The sequence below is a fragment of the Osmia lignaria genome, chromosome 9, assembly GCF_051020975.1.
Source record: "Osmia lignaria lignaria isolate PbOS001 chromosome 9, iyOsmLign1, whole genome shotgun sequence".
Taxonomy (NCBI): Eukaryota; Metazoa; Arthropoda; class Insecta; order Hymenoptera; family Megachilidae; genus Osmia; species Osmia lignaria.
The window spans coordinates 5,257,298-5,280,491 of record NC_135040.1 but is presented as its reverse complement, the minus strand read 5'-3'; the positions used below and the strand labels follow the sequence as shown (position 1 = coordinate 5,280,491).

At 33.1% G+C, this 23,194-nt stretch overlaps 3 protein-coding genes across 14 annotated transcripts in view; 1 reads left to right on the top strand and 2 right to left on the bottom strand.

Annotated features, from left to right (window-relative positions):
- Nucleotides 1–10,774, top strand: part of LOC117606334 (facilitated trehalose transporter Tret1-2 homolog) — a 30,197-nt gene extending 19,423 nt beyond the window's left edge. For 4 of the 12 annotated variants that reach the window (XM_034329479.2, XM_034329562.2, XM_076690219.1 and 1 more), the window contains 5 exons: nucleotides 1,097–1,319; nucleotides 4,050–4,246; nucleotides 6,491–6,670; nucleotides 9,015–9,149; nucleotides 10,553–10,766. In XM_034329479.2, coding sequence (XP_034185370.2) covers nucleotides 1,097–1,319; nucleotides 4,050–4,246; nucleotides 6,491–6,670; nucleotides 9,015–9,149; nucleotides 10,553–10,654 — 837 coding nt within the window. In that variant the 3' untranslated portion in view covers nucleotides 10,655–10,766. Of the gene's footprint in view, nucleotides 1–1,096; nucleotides 1,320–4,049; nucleotides 4,247–5,105; nucleotides 6,221–6,490; nucleotides 6,671–9,014; nucleotides 9,150–10,552 lie in introns of those variants that run through there. The other 8 variants (XM_034329049.2, XM_034328869.2, XM_034328722.2 and 5 more) reach the window with 7 other exon arrangements.
- A 1,411-nt stretch (nucleotides 10,775–12,185) lies between these two features.
- Cse1 (chromosome segregation 1) lies at nucleotides 12,186–18,082 on the bottom strand. The gene is made up of 16 exons (XM_034340746.2): nucleotides 17,867–18,082; nucleotides 17,249–17,394; nucleotides 16,822–17,160; nucleotides 16,635–16,742; nucleotides 16,466–16,558; nucleotides 16,218–16,385; nucleotides 16,018–16,147; nucleotides 15,756–15,919; nucleotides 15,503–15,692; nucleotides 15,238–15,436; nucleotides 14,896–15,156; nucleotides 14,735–14,826; nucleotides 13,980–14,280; nucleotides 13,744–13,911; nucleotides 13,361–13,671; nucleotides 12,186–13,059 (listed from the first exon to the last, which is right to left on the bottom strand). The coding sequence occupies exons 1-16, from the start codon at nucleotides 17,949–17,951 to the stop codon at nucleotides 12,914–12,916; spliced, it is 2,901 nt and encodes a 966-aa protein (XP_034196637.1). The 5' UTR covers nucleotides 17,952–18,082; the 3' UTR covers nucleotides 12,186–12,913.
- Nucleotides 18,083–18,467: 385 nt separating this feature from the next.
- LOC117611838 (uncharacterized) lies at nucleotides 18,468–19,710 on the bottom strand. The gene is made up of 5 exons (XM_076690158.1): nucleotides 19,460–19,710; nucleotides 19,118–19,353; nucleotides 18,972–19,035; nucleotides 18,716–18,900; nucleotides 18,468–18,610 (listed from the first exon to the last, which is right to left on the bottom strand). Exons 1-5 carry the CDS (start codon nucleotides 19,532–19,534, stop codon nucleotides 18,499–18,501), a joined length of 672 nt encoding a protein of 223 aa, XP_076546273.1. The 5' UTR covers nucleotides 19,535–19,710; the 3' UTR covers nucleotides 18,468–18,498.
- Nucleotides 19,711–23,194: the final 3,484 nt, after the last annotated feature.

Sequence of the window (23,194 nt, the reverse complement as noted above, 5' to 3'; positions counted from 1 at the left end):
CGATGCTGCACTTCGGAAATCTTTTACTGAACTGAACTTGTACAATGGGAGTTATGATCCTTATATACAGAGTCGTTGGTTCAGGGGTAGAAAGTCCTTTCGTGCTGGGTCCAGGGGTCATTCTTCGTCAGAGGCGTGATTCAAGGGTCTGAAGCCCATCGTCATCGGTTTGTTGTTAGACGAGCTGAATCACGGAGGATTCAGTATCCAGGGTCCAGGACTAATCTTATCGTGTCGTTACACAGCACCATGACTTCGGGTCATCGGCCACACGCGCGTCCCTTCGAGGATCGGCGATCGAACTCTCTATCGCCGTTCCATAAACAAAACATTCGCGACTCTTAGAATTCGTCGCACCTCAAGTATCAACTACCGCTGGCTCAAGTCCGATGACGGACATATGGCGCGGGGTATCGATAGCCTAAAGAATCCTAAGAAATCCTTGAAAAGCAGATCAAAGCCCCAAATGCATTGACCCTGCCACGTGTCAGCCCTTGCACACGTGTTGACGCTAACATACACAAGGTATATGTTGATCATCAGTCGTCATGCTGTTGCCTGCAGAAATAGTAGAAAAGCAACGAACGCACACTAATGCGTAAGATGTAACACGGACGCACACGAACAGGTAGAATTCAAAGCATTAGTTTCGACAATTTTTCGAAAATATCTCGAAAACTAAGTTCGAGTATAGGAAAAAGTTGTTCAAAATTTACACGATATTTATATAAATTTCAACCAAACATTTTTGTTTCTTATTTTAGTTACCATAAGCCTATTGTATAAGCCTTTTTAGAATAAAAATGTATATAATTGTTGTTCATAGTGCCGATAAATGTGAGAACCAGACTAATGTTAATAATCTTAATTTACAAATTATGAAATTTTAATTTTTGATACTACAATTAATTTGAAAATTCAAAAAAAACCACTGTTATTACATAGTTTTAAGTTTTCACTTCTGTCGACAGTCCCCATGATTGTTTTCCATTTTTTATTAGTTAATTAAAGTACGGTAATTTTAAAACAGTTATATTCATGTGCTTGGAAAAGCATTTATCGAGCAAACTGACTAAAATAATGTTTTCTTTGACAGGTTAATACTGAGATAGCAATTTTAGAAGCACGAGCAAAAACGGATTTAGCACGAATGGATTTAAACATGTCATTGGCTGAACAAGCTTCGGCAGCAATTTCTACCATTCTTGATCCAAGTGTTTTAAAACCTTTAACAATCATTAATGTCTTTAATTTACTGCAACTAATCAGTGGAACATATGTTATTGTTTTCTATGCAGTAGATCTCATTGCAGATATTGGTAAGGGTTGCCTTATTATTTTTAAAATAGATAATAGATAATTAATTGAGCTTCTCAAAAATCAAATTAATTAATTTCAGAAGATTGGAAAATGAAAAATAAGATATGAACACATTAAGGGTGCTATAAACATAGAGAAAATATTTCACCACCGTAATCTGTAGAAAATTAAGTTTTGTAATTTGACATTTGAAACGCTCAATTATTTGTAAGAAAATTATTGCATGAAATCAATTTTTGTAATTTAGTTGTGGAAGAATATCATTTTCTATTAGATTGTTACCGGCAAAATAGTCAATTTATTGACAGAATTTCCAGCAACTACCTACATAATGTAACTTTTTTAATGCAACATATTCCAAAAAATTTGTTATTCTTTTCAAAGCTACGAATCATTCAGAATTAATCAATTTCATATTGATTTACTCCAACTGATAACTAGCCCCCTCATTAGATTAGAAGATAATTAGATTAGAAGCAGTAAAAACTTTTGACAGCCTTTTAAACCTTAATCCGTGGACGGTCAAACCGGATCAATCATAACTCGAAATCCATGAAACGTATCCAAAAGTATCTTAATTAAAGTTAAATCTATCAATTTTTAAACAATAAAGTTTTATACCTTAAAAAATATTACTTGAAAAAAATAGTACCAAATTAGAAATAAGAAATTAAGGTAATTTTGCACAAAAAGACCCCAGTCGCCGATGACCTTGACCTTGACATATGTTGTTATGACCCTGAGTAACGTTGGCCTTGAAAAAAGTGGCGGTCGCGATCCGTTCAAAAGCTACGAAGCATTCAAGTATTCGCTTTTTTTCGCGTTTTCGCGTTTTAAGCAACCTTTTCTTATACATATAACCGCCGCTTGACCATAGTACCGACAGTGGTCGAAGAAATCATTGCAAAAAAGGGCAATCCAGATGTCCATCGATGGCTGGTGAGAAAGGAGGAGGACCTCTGGAGGCCCTCCAAGTCGGGGTGTTATAAAGAAGACGGTCAGTACAAGTCTGGTCAGTTTCCTGCGAGTCGTTGAAGTTTGTATTTCGCTTTGTGTGTCGTGCAGTATTAACTATTTGCTGTTTGTTGGATTTTGATTATTCAAAAAGAGCGTAAGTAAATAAAGTGATTATTATTTCGTTGTTATTATTTTTTAATATATTTTCATTACTTTCTGAAAATCTTTCATAGAATATTGATTCTTTTAATAATTTAGATTCCGATAGTAAAAGGACAATGGAGGTATTAATCCAAAATTGGTTAAGAAGAGCTTTCGATAGAAAAAATGTAATTGCGAAACAATTTTAAACGAATACTTTGTATATTTTTAATAAAATATTATTATACTAAAAACGATTGTATTTTAATTAAACAGCATTTATAAGACATCTGTAGGGTATATGTAAGATATCTTTAGGGCGTTTGTAAGATATCTTTAGGGCGTTTGTAAGATATCTTTAGGGCATTCATAAGATATCTTTAGGGCATTCATAAGACATCTTTAAAACGTCTGTAAAGCATGTGTCGGATATCGGTACGACATCTTTAAACATCCCGTTTTCTAACATAGGATATTTACAGGACGTATTTCAGGCATTCGTAGGACTTTTCAGATATTCGTAAGATATCCTCAATATCTAATTGTGCTTAATACCGCTCTTGCCCATCTGCCATCCTGCGAGGCTTCTTATGATCAGAGGACAGCACTTTTTCATCTTCTTTAACAATTCTGGATAAGTAGTTTGAAAAAACTGGATAAGTTTGAAATAATGTATTTCCAAAAAAAAAAAGATTGAGTCTGAGCGGACTCGAACCTACGAAAAGAAACTTCCAGCGGTTTAACAGTCAGACACCGTTGAAAATACTTTTCATCTTTTGAAATATAACGGACGTAACGTACTTTTATCAATTAGGTTTATTTAGTTTAATTCCTATTCTATTCCACTGCATGTAAAAATATTGAACAGTGTATATACCATGTATTTGATAAATAACAGACGAAAATTCGTCGAATAAGTAACTCTAACACGCAAAAAACAGCGAAAAAATCGGTTTTTAATTTTTCTAACTATGGCGCACCTCTCCAAAAACTCTGAAAAAAATTGAGGATGATAGTATCAATAATATACACTTATAAACAAAATATGATCGTAGGACCTCATCTCCTTCAATACAAAATCGCCATTTTTCGGCATTTTTCGACGTTTTTGATTTTTCACGGCTTCAGTTTTCAATCTAAAAATCTGAAAAAATTCTATAATATGTGCCTCACAAATAGAAATGTCTCTGATTTTTTTCAGAATTTTCGAATGTCATTAAATAAGAGAAATTGGCCAAAAATCTCGCAATTACATTTTTACCCATAACTACCCTCCCAGATGAGATACAGGGTTAAAACTTGGCACAGACTGGTTTTTTTTGATCATCTATCGAATGGTTCATAGCAAGTCGAATTTAGTTTGGGGGCACTTTAGACCATCTTATCCGGCTATACCCTTTCTCATCGTTTTGCCGATAAATGATGGTGGATTTACACTTTCTTGGAACTTAAAAAATGACACTTTATCAATATTTTAGGAGCCTGAGCTACCTAAAATTTAGCTAAAATTTTCCTTCTTTATGTTATATTTTTCTATTATACATATTACCTAACAGAATATAACATATGTCATTAAATGTTGCAACTGTGCTAACAATAAGTATATTATTTTGTCATTTGTTCATTCGCAGGTGGCAATAGAATAAATAACTATTTGGCAGCCGTAATTACAGGGATTGTCAGACTTTTATTCAGTTCAATTTCGAGCGTCTTATTACTGAAAGTAGGCAGAAGAAGTTTGGGAATGTTTTCGGCTTTCGGCACTGCCTTCGCCTCGTTAAATCTTGCGGGTTACATGTTATTCAAAAAAGAGTCATCTTCTGCTGATGTAAGTGAAAATATTTTTAAAAAAGTTATTGTGTAACATAGGATAGGTGCATGTAATACCAGACAATACGTGAAATGGAACACCGAAAGATTTCGGCAACTAAATAGCTACGTTTGACCACAATCATTTAAATTAAGAAGCAACCATACTGACTTCTGTATTTTAGTTCATAGTGAGAAACGTTCCATGCCAAATCGATCACTTTTTGATGTCATCATCGGCGATTTTGTTCTAAATGAAATATGTTGTAGTCCATATGAAATTAGGGGGGCTTTAAGTCATCATTTTGCCGGTTTCGAATTTGTTTAGAAATTACAGACTTTCGAAGTTTGCAATTTTTGCCCATTTTGACGAAAACGGGCTTACGAATTTTTATCTCAGGAACTGTTTATCCGATTGAGCTAGATTTTCTTTTGTTTTATTCAGAATAGATTGAGCTATTATAAAATAATTTTTTCAACCTCGATAATTAACTTTATAATCTCGAAAAATGTAAACAAATTCTTTTTTTGTGTTTTTTTCGATAAGGGGTAAAAGTGATTTAAATTTTGAAAAAAATATGGTCATATTTTCTGAAGTTTCCCTTTCAAAATGAGCCCTTCAGAAGGATGGAGAATTGAAATTTGGCGTCACGATGAGCTGGAAAAGGATGCGGTGTACCCCCGTTTCAGGTAGGCGTGTCGTGCACTCCGCTATTATGGTCGTTTGTCTGTACCGCTGGTCTCAAGAAATACCAGCAGACCTCGTATACGACTAGATGACCCTATTTATACCTCGAGAACTATATTATTAACCACTCTTGACCAACGACAACTTTTTAATTATAATTTCATTTATAGATGTTTGTTTTTATGTGCAGTACGCGACAAGCTACGACCATAGGATGCGTTGAGAGCCGGGTCAACAGAGGTCGTAAGTCTCTGTTCGATGTCACACCGATAACTTGAATCACGCACGTCCCTACGACCCTTTAAGGTGATAGGAATGATTGAGGGTGTGTTTTGATTGAAAGTTCAATAAATGTAGACAAGAAAACTGATGATTTAATTATATCGAAAAAACAGACTATTATTTTGAAAGGTTAAACAGATGAATTGATATAATATTTCGAAACTCTGAATTTGCGCGGGAAGATAATGTTTCCCTTGAGGAATAAGACGTTCTCCTCGTGAATTCTAATACAGACTGACGAGACCGACTCCTTCAAGAACTTCTTGACTTTTCCAAATCGTGGGAGTCGGTTTCATCCCCTGATTGATAAATATTTCCACCAATGAAATGGTGGCCTCACTGAATTTGGATATTTGAGCGGTCAATCTGTTGATCCGGAATCAATGACGCGATCTTTGGTATCGTTAAGAACGTTAATGTGCGCTGATATTCATTGGTTTTAGAATGAATGGTAGCCGTGACTGTATGTTTCGCGACCGTAGACAATGTATTGAGAGCCCCCACAGGAACATGACATTGTTTCCTCGGGATGTCGAGCCTTTTCACGAGGTCTTCCGTTATGAAATTGTTCGTTGCACCTGTATCGATCAAGGTCCTACAGTTGACGGGTCGTTGATTCTTGTCGATTACATATGGCATACTAATAGTAAACCACGCCTAAGGACAACGTTTAAACATTGGCATGCTTTGATTACTTCAACGTAGTAGTATTGTTGTAAATTTCTTGTTAATTAACCAATTATAGTAATTTTTGGCTCAGAATTGGATATTTGTAGGAAAACTGTCATAATTTTTTTAACGTAGGCCCTCAGTTGGGCATTCCACTAACTATATCCCGACTGATTCCCAGCTGTTAGAAACAGTTAGCCAACTATAAATGCTACTAGGCAGCGTTATTAGCCGTGTGAATATACATGATATTCTGAATCTGCAAATCGTTTCCTTCTTAAAATATTTATGGTTATACTATAATAACAGTTAATATTATTTTATTCAAGAAAATCCATAGAATGTATCCTGTTCAAGGTAACGATGCAACTACGATTGTAAAAACACGAAATGTGTGAAAAATTGGAAAATTAAAAACTACTTCTCCAAATTTTACTATTTGTTAAATATTTTGCTTCAAGCTGATTTTGAACAGCAGTGAGAATTGTAAACTTATTATTGTTTTCAAATTGTGACCAACTAACAACACTTAAAACTCCCATCTCATAAAGACGACACAAATGTAAATTAAAATAATGATGTAGTAACTAATAGCTTGACTTATATTGCTTCAACATGTTTCAGATTTATGTTATCGGCATTTGCTTACTGTTATACGTGGGTGTAAATACTTTGGGCCTGATGACACTTCCGGCATTAATGGTTGCAGAACTACTTCCACAAAGAGCTCGAGGAATCGGTGGTGGCTGTAACTTTTTCTTTTTCAATTTGTTTATTTTTATAGTCACGAAAGTTTTCCCTATGGTACGTATGCAACTATACATCATTAAATAATTGATTTCACCTTATAAGTTGTAAAAAGCTAGTGGGTAATTTTTGGAGGAAAGGGTCACTTTTTTAGGCTAAATTTTGATTATAATTAATTGCAAAAAATGCACGGAGTTTTGCTTTGAGCAGATGAGATAGATGAACCACTATGAAAAAATTAATACAAGCTACGCTTTATTTTCTAGTTGTACTATTACTTTTTTGGCGACAATAGCAATCACCGGCGCAATCAGTAACCAGCGCTCACAATCAACACATTTTAGCCAATCATATACAGTAAAAGCTGGATATATGCAACAAACATTGGGACCCAGACGTTGCATACATCCAGTCGAGGTGTCTAATCTCGGGTTACAGGCGACGAGCAGCCAAGCGTGAACGTAGAAAAGGACAGACAGTGGCGGAAAGAGAGAGGTCTGATGATCAAAGGAAAGAGCCGAAACGTATCGGTGTGACTAATACTAATTCAACTATAAAACTTTTTTATTTTTGACTTTTTTTTACTGAAACTTTTACTAACGCATTGGTGAAATTTTTTGGATTAAAATGATACCAAACACGATATAGTTTGAATTATAATTACTTGCTAAAATTGATGTTAAAAGTTGGCGAAAAGCAAAGGAGGATTGGAAATGAAAACCGGTTGCAGTGTCGGCTCGGGTTTCAAACGTTGCATATATCCAGCCGAGGTGTCGATTCTGGGCATTTAAACGTTGCATATATCCAGTCTTGGTGTCGATTCTGCGTCCGTACAAATCGTTTCTACCGTGCCGCGATACCTATTCTACGTTCGTACAAATCGTTTGTACCGTGCCGCGATACATATTCTATGTACATTCGTACACAACATGCGACGTGTTGCATGTTGCATGTTGCGTGTTTGATGTATCTTTGGTGTACGGTCTGCCTTATACATATGTACAGTTTTATTATTATTTTAATAAATAAATATAATTCAAATCATATCGTGTTTGGTACCATTTTAATCAGAAAAATCTCACAAATGCGTTAGTAAATGTTTCATTAAGAAAAAGTTAAAAATAAAAAAGTTTTATCGTTCAATTAGTATTAGTCACACCGATATTACGGTCGGATCATATTACACGGTTTCCTCGCCGAGCGGCTCGGTTCGGCTTAGGGGGATCCCCCCAAGTGGAGGGGATAGCGATGTTGCATATATCCAGCCAAACTTTTGTTGCATATATCCAGCTTTTACTGTACAGGGTCTACCCACAGCCGACTCTACTAGCCGTGCTGAAGTAAAAATGGCAACACCGCGAGAGTCCGGTCTGAATATATCAACACCTACCCTACTCTATCTGCCTCCCGGACTCCCAGACTTTCAGCCAATCAACGTCGTCAGACTCCCGACACTCTCTGGACTTCACATAACCTCTTTGGTTTCGATCCAATCATTTCGCTTGTTTCAAGGTTTTTATTAACTTATATACACGTTTATCAATTCTTAAATGTTTCAATTTGATCCAAAGATGGTTTCATTTTGCTTCATACCTAAATTTTCTTGAAACCACTGTAAATATTTCAAATATCATGCTTCACAACACCAAACTACTGTAAGAGTACACAAAATATATATCACATTTATAATAATTTTATACTACCACATCACTTCTATTTGCCATAGTTGCAACGTTTATGTATTGTTTATACATAATTAACACAAAATAGTGTATATTACTACAGCTTTTAATTAAAAAGGACGTTAATTACAATTCCGAGCACAGGACTCTGTTTTTGAAAATAGGACTCCCGATTGTCACGTGAGCGGTGTTGCCACGTTGTTCAGCATGGCTAGTACTAGAGTCGGCTGTGCATACATACATACATATATAGAGAGATGTAAAAATCCCTAGAGTTAAGTTGGTAATCAACCGAACTCTGGTCCGAAATTCGATTCGGGATACGAGTATGCACGACAAGCAATGAAATTTCGAATCGAATCGGCTCGGCTCGGGTCGGGTTGGCAAAACTCGGGCGTGATCGGCAGAGACAAACATATCCGTATCCTGAATCGAATCTCGGACCAGAGTATCGCCGATCATGCCAAACGTTACGCTGTTGCCACATTCATAAGTTCACGCGCACACGGGTTCCGAGATAAATGGTAGAACCTGTATGCGAGAGGCCTTGAAACGCCCGGATAATTCCCTCGAAAAACAATTCTATTAGCGACAGCTGAATTATCAAGGGAGAAATCGTACAACTGCATTTACTGACTGCGTTTATTGCAAACTATCAAGTTCAATCATCCGAATAAAATTACATACATGTCATAATTTCTTATTTCTTATTGGAAAAGGTGTGCGAAACAGTGGGCATTGCTGGCATTTTTATTATCTTTGGAATCTCCGCAATTCTGGAAGGAGCATTCATCTACGTTGCACTTCCGGAAACAAACAATCGTACACTTGAAGAAATTGAAGATTATTTTCAGGTATATATCCTACTTTTTTCATGGTTTATTATTACTTTAACGTAAAGATTTGTAATAGACTAACTTCATATTAGGTTACATATGAAAGGAAAAGGACATAAATTAAAGAATTTTTTGTAATTATATAAATATAGATAACCTTCCTATAATACGAAAACCTATTCTGTTAGGTGTTGTATGATACAAAAATATTGTTATTTTGTAAATGCTAAAAAGTAATACAGTCGAGTTTTCTTATCTGTTGACTCAATATCTAAGACTTCAATAATTGTCCACGAACTTATGTGAAGTCCTGATGAAGACAATATCCTGATAACTGATTTAATGTATCAGTAAACACTTAAGTGTTTATGATGTGCTTCTGTTTGTATATAGGGTGAGGCACTAACAATTGCCACCTAGAACAACTTTGAAAGTATGATAGTAGCAAGAAAATTTTCAAAACGAAAGTTGCATGTAACGACAGAGGCCGTAGTAGGGCGTTAATCTTTTGTTGCTAGGTGGAGTCGCTTTAGAGATACGAAGGTCACCTTTGTTTTTTTTTTAAATGCTATGTTTTGGTACTTGTTTTCTGATAGCGGCTATTGAGACGAATTTAATGAGGTGCAAAATTAAGGTCTTCAAAGGTCAACAAAGGTCATTTATGACAAAAAAGGCAAAATAAACTTACATTTACAGAAGGTGTTTAAAGTGATTGCCATTGGTATCAATGCAATGCTACAATCTAATTATCATGGATTGAGTAGTATTTTTTATCACTTCGACACTTATCGGATCACATGGTGTAACAATCATTATAATGATTACATAAGTCGCGCTAGTGTAACCACCTTCTTTCTTGAGTATAAAATTTCGTGGATTGGCGTTGGCGATACAATTTAGACATTTCAAACACATGTTATGTGTTTCCCTAATTGACTACAATACAATTGAAAATCAAAAACTGAAAAGACTCAGAGAAGAAAAAATACTTTATTAGTAGAATCTCAAAAAACACGGAATTTTTACGTAGAAAATCATGTTTCCAAGTTCCCAAGTTTTTTTTTAATATCTCAAAAAATATTAGATAAATAAAAAAATATTTTCAATAAAACTTGTTCAAATTAATTAGCAGAATGAGATATTATAATAAATGCGTATCTTATTTTAAAAAGTTCATTCGCGCCTCACCTTGACCCTGAAACCGGTGCTCAAGGTCACATGAATATTATTTTGTTGTGTACCTCTCGACACCCTACAACTTTTGTACGAAACATTTTTTTCTACAATGTGTTGTTTATGAGATATTCCACCTGTTACGTTTCAAAGTTATCGCCCTGTATATTTATTATATAATTTAGTCAATATTAACAGAGAACCTGTTATGCATTTATTGAAAATCAATACTTTTTTTTTTGTTTCAGCAAAGCAATTTACTTTGGGTAACTCGATCAACGGAAAGGAGAAAGGATGCTGCATTTATTATGAATAATTTTTCGACGCAACGAATGCAAAATTGTACATAATTGTCATAAAATGTTACATAATTGTATCATGTTGTATACTTTAAATACATGTAATGGTAAATTACCTGCTTTAACCACTTTCTTAAAAATGCCTGTAAATCGAATATTTTAAAGGTAATAAATATTGTATTCATCGATTTGTGGATAATATTTAATTAATACTTCAATTTCATGATATCTATAAACAGCTGCGATCTTGATAAAGGATAAAGTTCCGAATGTCCCCGTTCGCAGATCGACATGAAATTTCGAGGGTTGGTTGGGAGCAGGATGACAACTCCAAATATAAAGTGGTATCTTCAGCTTCCTATTAGTTTTCGAGATATTAATTAAAAACTTTCTGTACAATAGATACAGGGTGATTCTTCCGCTACTTTACTCAAAGGAAGTGCTGCCACAATGTAGTATGAATGGTCCCAAGCCATTTTCTCGACGGAGGTGCAAACTGTAGCTGAAAAGATTTCGATGACAGGAAAGGACTTGGATCCATTCATACTGGTGTGGCGGCACTTCCTTTGAGTAAAATAGCGAGAGAATCACCCTGTAGAATTTTTCCTATACAGACGTAACTAACACAACCGTCTTCGCTGTAGTAGCTGTCATCGTTATTCCAACCTGACTATCTATAGGATGTCCTATTTAAAACTTTGAAGATACGACGACTGTTGCAGCGTTGCCGGCAGTGAATTTATTTAACCTGACCTATTCTAACCTAACCTACATATAAATGGTAACTTACGGTAACTTACGACAAAGAAAGGAAAAAGTTAAGAAAACAAAAAAAAATGGATTTTACATGGGTCACCCTATAGAAACGGAAGCCGATATCGCTATGGTGTGAACGGCTGTTCGACACTTGACGATGACGGTTGCTACAGCGAAGACGGTAGTGTTAGTTGCGTCTGTATAGGAAAAATTCTATGTATTGTACGAAAGTTTTTAATTAATATCTCGGAAACTAATAGGAAGCAGAAGATAACACTTTATATTTGGGGTCCCCTCCCCCCTCCCCCTCCCCTCAAAATTTCATCTTGATCGGCGACCGGTCGTATTCGGAACTTCATCCTATTTTATGGGGCAGGTGTGAGGCCCCGTCCACGCCTTTAAGAATCCAATGCCTGATGTTCACCCCGAAAAATTTGTTCTACCAACTAAGTATGGTTTCGAAACCATCATTTGTTTTAAAACTTTTACCCGTTATATCTATGACTTTTCGGCCGCCGCAATGTATTTGTGAAAACAATAGATAAGCGGCGGTCCGTTGCTGACGCATACGCCGCCGTAGATGCATAGGTATACATAGAATTCATTGTAGTAGTAGCAACAGTTTTTCGAAAATATCCTGAAAACTAAGGCCGAGCGGCGGTTATATGTATAGGAAAAAGTTGTTCAAAATGTCGAGTTTTACAGCATATTTAAATTTTATCAAAATCGGTGAGGTGTAACCTAATCTCAATAATTACCTTATTTTTATTCATTTAAAAAAGTGTAATAGGTGATAACGTATTATTTTATTGAAAAATTTATTAAATGATGTGTTTGTGATATTCTTGACATGTAAAATTGTTTTATTAATATAAAAGTAATATTTTCATCTTAGTTACACAATTCTAATAGAGATATCCTACACCGGTTATGGAAGACTTAAAGGCGGGAAATTTCAATTGCATTTACGAATGAGAAGGAACAACGTGGAAACAATTTGTTCAAAATACAAAATGTGATTAAAATTTTTTGTTCAACAATCATTACAAATACAGTAGGCATAAAAATGGTACATCCCACTTTGAAAATTATTTAACAATTAGTTCATCCACAGGCCATTATACAACAGCATAGCATTCGATTAGATACTCACCTGTTTATTAAACAAGAGATCACCTAATCTAATGAGACGTGTTTTACTTTTTTTTTTTTAATGTACAAAGAGTGAATTGATTTAAATAATTCCTCAGGAATGTTATATATAAATAACACAGCGACTGACTGTTTCAATCAGTGTTGTGCTACACTGTTAATATTTCTATGATGTCGGAGTCACAGATTCCAAACAGCATCACATAAAAATGATAAATAAATGCTGAATTATTTAATTACATATGATAACCAAGTGATACAATGTTCAGTCTCGCAGCGTTTCGTAACAAATATTAAAAAAGAACTTCTTGTGCCTCTTTGTTACAGTTCACTTAGTTCGATATTGTTTATTTTCCGAGTAATTAGATGAATCTTTAGTCTATCTCGGACATCTAGCTTGTATTATGCAACAGTAATGCCAACTGTTTGAAGATAGGTCCTCAGATGATTTGCGTTAGGCTCTGGAATTTGGTCCAGAATATTGAGTAACTGTCTTGGTGATAATCTTGCTAATCCTTGTGCTAAATGCAGACGTACGTCACCAACCGCTATATGATTAAAAATTGTAACATGAAATATCATAGTAGATTTCTCTAAGGCAATTGACGACACAGGGAAAGGAGGTTTCACTACTCGTTATAATACTCGAGAGTTACCAGGAATGTTTTAAACAGAATTCTAAAATTTCAGAATTCAAAATTTCAAAAATATTAAATAAAACTTTTCCAAGTGAATGTTTACACGCACCTAGTGGGACCTTCTTTCTCTAAAATGCTATCTTCCCGAGGGAAGTTCAGATAGATACTATACACTTAAATGCACTGTAAACAAATATTATAAAACCTATACCTTCTAATGGATCTTTTGAAGGATTTTTTGCACAAAGAAGTTGACTGTATCCTACTTGATAACCAGGTGCATCCTCAATTTCAGGAAACGCGTCATCCTCTGGTAATGTAGTTTGATCCTGCGGCAATTCAAAGAATTCTACTAATGTTGCTAATAAACGTGGATAATATGTATTGTATGGCCTTTCTAGCATTGCGGGACAGTCGATCAGTAAATTTGAGATTCCTACTGCAGCTACTTTTCGTTCAATATCACCCGATACTTTTTGCAAGTCTGCTAATAATACACGTTCTATAACCATACCAAACATTCTGTAAATAAGATGAACATTATAATTACCTGAATTAATTTTACTTTTAATTTCGAATGTAAAAGTAACTTACTGAGATTGTATTTGATCTATAATTGTAACCAAATTACTCGCACCATACCTAATGATATAATATGCAAAAAATACAATTAAACCCTTTACAAATTTTGTTGTTTTTGATGATGAGAGTCTTTGAAAAAGTAATACAAAAATTTGTTTCACGTATGGTTCCAAAACATTCCTGAAAATGTTATATTATTGTTAATACAGATAAAAAAAAAGATGATTTGCTTTTACGTGAAAACTTACGGTGCAAAATGTTCAATAATACTTTGTAACAATAAAAAGCCTTCGTGGTCATTAGCTTTTGAAGCAATCAGTTTCTGAAATACACCTAACAAACCATTTGTTTTATCTTGTGCTACTATATGGTGTGCACCATGGCTAATAAAAGCCCTTAATAACCGATTCAATGGATGAATATTAGCATGACGTTCAAAGAGCACAGATGACAGTAAACAAGGGAATAAGGCCAAATATGCTTCTGGCATATCCTGAGTTCGTAATTCCAAAAGCAAGGCAAGAATTTGAAAAACGTATGGTAGAAATTCTGAAAACGTCATCCATTAAAAGACTGATGAAATTCTTGTAGCCTTCGAAAAACGTGATAGTTGGATATAGGATCACTTTTACCCATAATTATGTCATCATAATTATATACAAAATTAAAAATATATTTAAGTATAACAAAGCATGTAGAAACTTCGGGTCAGGTTGAAAAAAAATCGGGTAGAATAGGACATGAATTCTGCTACCCCCTACCGCCCTAATGGACTGGTCCCCGCACTATCTAAAAATTCTAAGATCTCACAATTTCAGGTTTTTAAAATATCATATTTTCAAAATTTCAGATTTTTAAAACTCCAGAATTTCAAAATTTTAGATTTCTGCGACTGAACCCGAGTTTCGACATATCCTTAATATACATATACACAACAAAAAAAGTACATACCGGGTCAAAATGACCCTGTATTCAGCGTGCGAGAATTAATACAATACTATACCTAGAACATCTTGTTGCAAAATTTCTTGGAAAATTGGAAACAATGCTTCTTCAAACGATGAAACCGCTACCTTATGAGTTTTACATACGATCCTAAAATCGTATAAGAAACGTATAACTTTTATTATTGATATCATTATTTTTTGTTTGTTTAATACTTACTTAATGGATAATGCAAATGTTTCAAAGAGAAAATGATTGAAATTAGGACGACTCGGATTTTTAGATACAATGGCAAGTTTTTCTGTAAGTTTCGGTAAAAGATCAGCTAAAAATGGCACAACAATTTCTTGTAAAACACCAAAACTTCTCATAATAGCTTTCATGACGTATTCGTTCTCTTCTGAACCAGGCATGTTTAAACATGCAAACAGACCTTTTAAGAGATCGGCTGTTAGCGGAGATAAATCAGTTCCTTTAACTCTACAAAAGAATTTTATAATTCAAGCAATGTGCACAACAATACGGTTGTAACATTTTTAAATAAACCATTTGTTTTCTTACAAATACAAATTATCAGGTCCTTTCATTGCAAGTATTCTTTCAATTGCACAAGCAGCGTATGTGTGAACAACAATATTCGTAGCACTCAAGTGCCTAATTAGTTGCGGTAAACTTCCAAGTATCATTTCTCTCGGTAATACTGATCTAAAGGTCATTATAAATTTAATTGCATCGGCTTTAAGTACAGGGAATTCGTTCACTGAAATGCAACGTTTAAAGTTATGATTCTATAAATTTAATTCCACTTTTTAACAAATTTACGTACCATTTGGTTTTACTAATTCTGGTTCAATATGCTGCATTGCAAATTGAGGTAATGGAACAAGTTCGCTACTTTGTGTAACGCCGTGTTTTTGCGTCTGAGCTTTACTTGCACTACTAGTGACTAGATAAATTGCAGCATCCTTGCTTCGCCAATTTTCAGTAGGCTTTTCCGCATAATTTTGTAACATTACCTAAAACCGATAAACGGAATATGACGACATATACATATGGTTTATATAATTTGATTTATTTACCTGAATGTAGGCACCAAAAATTTCCATTATTTTTGCTTCAAAATATTTAGAAAGCACTTTAACTAAATCACAGGCAGCGCGTCTTCTTGTATCTACATCGCTGCCTTCAATATCTCGCCTAATGTATTCTTCAGGATTATCCTCAAATAATTCATTATCCGATTCTGTTAATTATTAAACCGTTTTTATTATAAGCCGATAATAACGTATGTTTATTGAAACTGTACGTGCGTTAAATACATATATCATTTGCAGTGATTACCTCTAAATTTCATATTCGGAATTATAACCTTTTCACATATACAACTTAAAGTACCTGGATCCACAAACAAATATCTGTACTGACCACGATCTGCCACTGTTGCTAAAAATTGTAAAGCGTTCGAAACTAACTGCAAAAATATAGTTTTATTAGAATCAAATTTATTTAAATACGTATAATTTTCTCTTATATTTACGTACAGTATCATATTTTGGTTGTTGCCCTGTAGACGTAAGTAGATTCCAAACTGCAGTTACAAATTGAGGTAAATACGGTTGAAATTCTTCGTCGTATTTCTGAGCATAAAGGCCAATATTGTCACAGACTTGTGATTTTAGTTGTTCGATTACTTCTGGCTCCTCATCATCCTATACATACATCAAACATTATAATGCAAAAATATTATTACATAAAACGAGTATAAGAACAGATTTATATGTAAATATACAGAAGATTGTAGAGATGGTACATCTGTATTCAACAGGGTATGAAAATTTCTCATCCACACCGCCATATTGTCTTCAAAAAATTCTGGTAAATCCTAGAATAAAAAATATTGTTCATTTTTTTTTTAACATAATACTTTCTTATATTACTTTATTAGTTATTTTACTTACTTGAAAGTTAAGAGAATAGAACACTTTAGATAAAATTACCAAAGAACTATATATAACTTTTAATGCTTCTACATTGTTCGCATGTACTTGTGTTAAATTCATTGTAGCCTACAATATATAATTTAGCAATTGAAAGAAGCAGTTAATATGCTATATTGTGTAAAAAATTGAATAAACAAATTCTTACAACAAACAAATCTGTTAAAGGTTTAGCAAATCTGTCCAATACAAATTTTATTTCGGTCCACAGACTTTGACTTTTAAATTCATATCTATATTTTTTAAATAAAGAATGTGCAGTATGTAAAACGCCATTAATAACATGAAAATCCCCTGTATTGAATTTTTCAACCATTTGGTCTATAAGCTCTGGCCACTTATTTGGAAAATCATATTTTCCAATAATTGAAACAGCATCGGACAACTGTTTCTGAATAGAATCAGGAGAATGCAACATTAAATTAACGATTAATTTTTTTATAGTTTCTCTGTCTTGGGCATGAATACGATCAACAGAATCTTCTTCCTAATACAAATGAAATCAAATTGCATGAATTGAAGTACTTAGATCATTTAATAAAGAATTCGATAAGAGCTACAACATAAGTAATTACCACTTTCCAGTTACGTTTGACATAGTTTTTAAATGCAACTGCACCAGCAATTCTGATGGTTATGTTGATTTCAGATTTGTCCACAAGATGTAGAAGAAGTAATGGATAATTTTGATTCACTTCAACAGATTCTAGAAATTTCTCAGCTAAAACAAACAAACAAAAATAATTAATAATTTTATTTCTTAATTTATCATACAGGATGTAATGAATTAAAATTTGTATAGCACATATTTATGTAATATCCATAAAAAATAGAATACTTTAGTAATTGCTTTATTATTGCTACCACAGAATGTCACTTTTCTGAACTTTTTTATATTCTTTCGTAAATTCAATTAATAAATATCTGTCTTTAAAATAATTGTTATTAGAAATTAACTTGGTTTGTTAAATACTTAAAGAAAAGGATTGAAGTACTTTTTGACACTCGCAAGTAAAATTCTTTTGTAAAGTGAATCTGTTAAAATTCAAACCGTGATTTGTTTACATGTTTAATTACAAAAAATGACGACAAAAGCACTTTTGTAAATTAGAATACCTAAATGTTCAGAATCATATGAAAAATTTAATGTTATTTTCAATAATTCATATAGAACATAGAGGTTAAATATTCACCTGGTCGCCTTTCATTTACGTCTGGACTAAGTGTATGCTTTAAATATTCACTAAGCGTAAGCAAATTATCATCCGTCAGTTCCATATCGGCTTAACTTAAAAATTCTTCCTTTTCCTCAAAGTGAAAAAATATTAAATCTTCAGAAAAGAATCTCGAAACAACGCAGTACATATACACCGGCTTTTGATAAATTAAATTTTCTAACCAATGCTCACCGTCGGTTGGCGCTTACTGACATGTTTTGCGCGGGAAAATTATACATTAAAATAAAACGTGCTTGTTATATTCTCGTCAATTCTTCAAATTATACAAATAAAGACAATAAATCTACAATTATAAAAACAAATTGTTGTGGTTCTTTGTATTTTATTTTGTACATACTTATAGTCAAATCAAGTAAATAAATGTTTTGAACGCTGCACGTAAAAAATATAAAAAGTGATTATTTTACCTAATAGCGAAATTTGAATTTAATACATTTCTTGAAACCAAAACTTTATATAAACTGAATATATTTTTATTCCTTTTCTCTTATCTCAGCGTTTTTTATAATAGCTTAACATTAACAAAAATTGTAATTTACATATGTACTGTAAGTAGTAGTAATAATAAGATATAATAATGAGATAAATTATTTATTAAAAAAATTAGTCAACATTTTCTTCTGTTTTATTTCATTTTTCAATCCTTTCAACATATCTTGCGCAGATTTAATCTTCAATAATTTAATATTATTATTTTCCCTATATTAATAAATAAAAACAAAATAATTAGTAAAAGATACTTAAAGTGCTAGTTATAAACATAAAATATTTAACAAATTTTCTTTTTGATATTCTTATACTTACCTTACATCAATCAAAACAGCATTAATTTTTAATATTTCATCATTCTCTTCGGCTAAGCTTAAACAATTAAAACCACAGTCTATTTCGAGTTTTGTTAATTTGTTTTTAAGTTCTAGCAATTCCTTATTTGTTTTTTCATATTCATCGCAATATTGTTTGATATCTTTCGTTAAAATATCTACTGACTAGAAAACACGTGTAAATTTCCTTTTCACAAATTTTTTCTCTAGGTATTTTAAATGATGTGTAAACTTACATATTCCTTTTGCGCGCGCAAAAAATTATCAGTGAATTTTGTACTTTTGATTCGGAAATTGTCACTAGAAAAATCGTGGTTTTTATAAAAATGAATTCATATTAATTTTTAATTAATATTAAATAAAGAAATTGTATATGAGAGACCATTGTTCAGAGAAATATATTCCTCTTTTTGCAATCAAATTTTTCAATTCCTGTTCTTTAAAGTCTGTTAGTTTGGTAGACTCGATAATACTTGTTCGCAGACGAGTTTCGTTTTCCTGCAGTTTTGTGTATTTGATTTGTCCTGACCAAATATTTATCGATAAAGTAGAATAGTGTAATTCCCAATAGTACCGGCTCGTTTTATATTTATTAATCATTTTTTTCAACTCTGTATACTTGAAAATACATAATCATAATCGTGTAACTAAGTATATATTCGTTTAAATATATTTAACTTGGAATAATATAGAAAAGGATATAAACTTCAAATAAAATTATTACTTCTTTGATCAAACAGTTAATTCGATCGGCTTGATTGTCAGAAACTTCTTCCACATTTACCGAGAATTCAGCCATTTTTCTTCGTACTACCTATATTAATAAAATCGGTACTTTTTTAGCGGCGAAGTGTCTAATATGATTTTTGAATTTTTACCTATGGATATATGGTTTATAGATAAGCGAGGCGCATAAAAATTTAGTTAGAGTCAGTGATGCGCTTTCAGGGTTGGGCACGTATTATATGTGAGATATTATACATACAATGTATTATACATGGTGTTCTACAGTATATTACGCTACTTAGTTTTATACAGGGAGATTCTCTCGGCGCGCAACACAATAGCCGCCCCGCACAATGGAACCCTGCTGTGTTTGCGGGCAAAAAGCCCAGGTCAAGTCGCCGGACCCAAAACACACAGAGCAGTCTTGGGTCCGGCGACTTGACCTCCTGGGCTTTCTGCCCGCAAACACAGCAGGGTTCCATTGTGCGGGGCGGCTATTGTGTTGCGCGCCGAGAGAATCTCCCTGTATATATTATACTCCAGGTGTTTAGGCAATATAGGGGGCGCTTGCCCCCTGAAGCGCCATCTTGGGCAGAGCCCAAGAAAACTAAAATATATACATATGTACATACATACTCCAAGTGGCGCCATCTTTACATAACGTTATGTACTATAGATACCAAACAGACGTAGTTATCCATAGATCTTTATTTACGATATTTATTATTAAAATCAGGGAGTTTCGCAGTTATATCTCACCGTCTAGTTAAAATAAGCCATGAAACGAAGTTTTAGCGGCAGGCCTCGCCATAAATGTTGGGAAAATGAAAATTTTCTACCAATATAAGAGAAAGGGAAAACAGTTGCGTATTGTTGTTTTTGCGAACATGTCTTGATTCAAAATTAATAATAATAATAATAATAATAATAATAATAATAATAATAATAAAATATATTTCATATTTTCTCTTATTATTAACAAATTTCATTATATCTAAATATAATCCAATTGTAAGTATATTTTATGTAACATACTGTCAGTAAATATTCTCAAAAAATCATTTTTCCAATAATGAACAATGATTACTTACACAAGTATTTTTATCAGTAGAGGAGTTCATTTTTTGGGGACTATATTCTGTATTCTGTAACATAAATACATCTTTTTAGATAAATTAAGGCTATCCTGTGATTATTTCTTTATTTTGAGTTTAACCACAAACGGCGCAAATCTGGTATTATACGTTTACCGTAAAATACTGTAAAATGTAAAAAACCCTAGAAAATGCTCGGATGACCCAACCCTGTGCGCTTTCGTGGGATTTTTTCTCACTAAGGAGCTGCGTGAATGACATCACCGACGAGAGAGACAATCTCTCGTCGCGTCGGTGGTGACATTACAGGTAGCTATAAGTTTGTATATTACATGCCATAGCTGTGTATATACAGGGTGTCCCAAAAAGAGTGTAAACCGCAAGGCTTTGAATTTTCGCGAAGGAAAATGTTGTTTAAAGCTTCGTTTTTAAATTATTAAGGAAAAACGCTAACCAATCTTAGCGCGCATAGCGCGCGGGCTCAGGGTCGGCGCGGTAGCGTCGGCTACGAAAGCCGGGCTTCACCTAACGATAAGTCCCGAACGAACAACTCGGTATGTACCCCGCTAGTAGATACATTTACACTCATGAAAGTGACTCGCATAGTTTTTTACGTACTTTCTGCAGTTCCTCTTATACTTGCAACAAATGTTGGTATACGTATAATAAATTAGCTGCAAACGTACAAAATAGCAATACATTTTATTAATGTTATTTATATAGTATCCTATTTTATTAAATACAAGCTTTCTCCTCTCCTTGAAACTTTCTCTATGTATCTTCCTAATCTGGGACCCAATGATACTTTCATATTTGAAGAACACAGATATGTATATAAGTATGTGTGGATGTACATACTTACATAAGTCCTTGAGTGTCCACCGATGACAAGAAATCTCGCGGGATGGCACAGGGGCAAGAGAGGATACAACGCACACATCGACTAACCCCCTACTTTTGCACGAGCCTAATTAGTGATATAACCACCTCGACCAATCAGACTGTGTTATTCTCGTAGGACTTCTTGTGATCGGTGGAAAAAACATATAGAGGAACTCTAACTAAAACTTTGAAATTTAGCAATTTCGGAAAGTGTAAAATTTGAGTCTCAAAATTTTGGAGTTGTTTATTCTAAAATTAAAAAATGCAGATTTAGAAATTAAAAGATTTCAATTTTCGTACATAAAATCTGCATTTTCAAAATTTTATATCTTGAAATTTGAATTTTGAAACTATGAAACTTTTAAATTTGAATTTTGACATTTTAGTTAACTTTGAAACTTGCAAATTTTGAAACTTTTAGAATTTAAATTTCGACATTTTAAAACTTTGCATTGTGAGATATTTCATTCTGAGACTTAAAAATTAGAATTTTGAAATTTTGAAATCTGAAATTCGAAATTTGAATTTTGAAGCTTTCATATTTAATGTACATGTTACATTTTACACTATTCAGAAACTAAAAATTATATTCATTTTTATTTAACTTTGATTAAAAGTTTAAATTGGAATTTTGATGGGACTTCTACATCGCCATTTTCTCTAGGGAGACTTATCGCGCTTAGTGACCGTATACATCGTTTTATTTAAAACTTAAATACAAATAAAGTAACAAATGTTAGTCAATAAGAAAATTTATGAAACTTTTAATATTTAAAGAACAGAATGTTTCTAATACTATTGAAAAAATGTAAATCGCGGTATTGTACCAAACTTGTCAAACAATTGAATAATGTTCCGTCGTGCAGTCATTAATTAAACCACCTACGTCATCAATCGAATACCATTTATGAACATGTAATTAAATATTATTCCGAGCACAGAGTGTGTGTAATTTAGAATTTTAATTTATGTACACAATGAATCGTAAGCGACTGATCATTTACGGGTTTAAAAATTATTTTTAACTTTCGTTACAATGTCTGGAAAGTTATTTCGATTAATTAAATTTCCTGTTTATTATTATAATAACCGATATTAAAATGTTTCTTTAAATAATACATGATAAGCGATATACATATTTATGGCCGGATAATAGATATTTAAATTTAAATCATAAATAAATCAACTATAAACGTGTTTAGGAAACATTTATTAGAATGAATTTTAAATATCATTAAACATTATTAAACATATATTAAACATTAATTATAATGTTAATTATAGTATAACGATTAATGAAGTCTTACAATTTATAATATTTTTCCTAAAACGTGTAGTTTAAAGAAAAAGTTAATGGTTCTTATCACAATGCTATGAAATGGAATTAAAATTGATTTTACTAACGATTTCATTAATATACAATTGAAAAAAAATTAAAAATTAAACGTAATTTCGAAAATTTTCTCCGGCAGCAGATTCAAATTCGCGCCTAAGAAACCACTCTTTATTACAATCTATCTGCTTTATGGATAATTTATTTAAAAGAAACTTTTGCAATAGAGTACACTCGCGATCAAATCAGGCTTCTCCAGAGAGACTAGTAGTTCCTGCCCATATCCGAACTCCCGGCTTTCCCCTTAGGCGTTCCTGAGAAGAATGACAATGTAGGGGAGGAAGGCCCAGATATATAGGTTTGCGATCTCCCACCGCTTGCGTATAAACATTTACGTAGGAAAATTTAAATTTAAATCACTTTT

Bases quoted from the DNA above. Each gene is read 5' to 3' on its own strand.
- Cse1 (XM_034340746.2), bottom strand. From the start codon at position 17,951: ATGGAACTGACGGATGATAATTTGCTTACGCTTAGTGAATATTTAAAG. The intron at 17,395-17,866 runs GTGAATATTTAA...TGTTTGTTTTAG, and splicing joins CGTAAATGAAAGGCGACCAG to CTGAGAAATTTCTAGAATCT. The intron at 14,281-14,734 runs GTATAGTATTGT...TGACGTTTTCAG, and splicing joins TTTGCAACAAGATGTTCTAG to AATTTCTACCATACGTTTTT.
- LOC117611838 (XM_076690158.1), bottom strand. From the start codon at position 19,534: ATGGCTGAATTCTCGGTAAATGTGGAAGAAGTTTCTGACAATCAAGCC. The intron at 19,354-19,459 runs GTAATAATTTTA...TGTATTTTCAAG, and splicing joins TTAACTGTTTGATCAAAGAA to TATACAGAGTTGAAAAAAAT. The intron at 18,901-18,971 runs GTAAGTTTACAC...CGTGTTTTCTAG, and splicing joins TGCGCGCGCAAAAGGAATAT to TCAGTAGATATTTTAACGAA.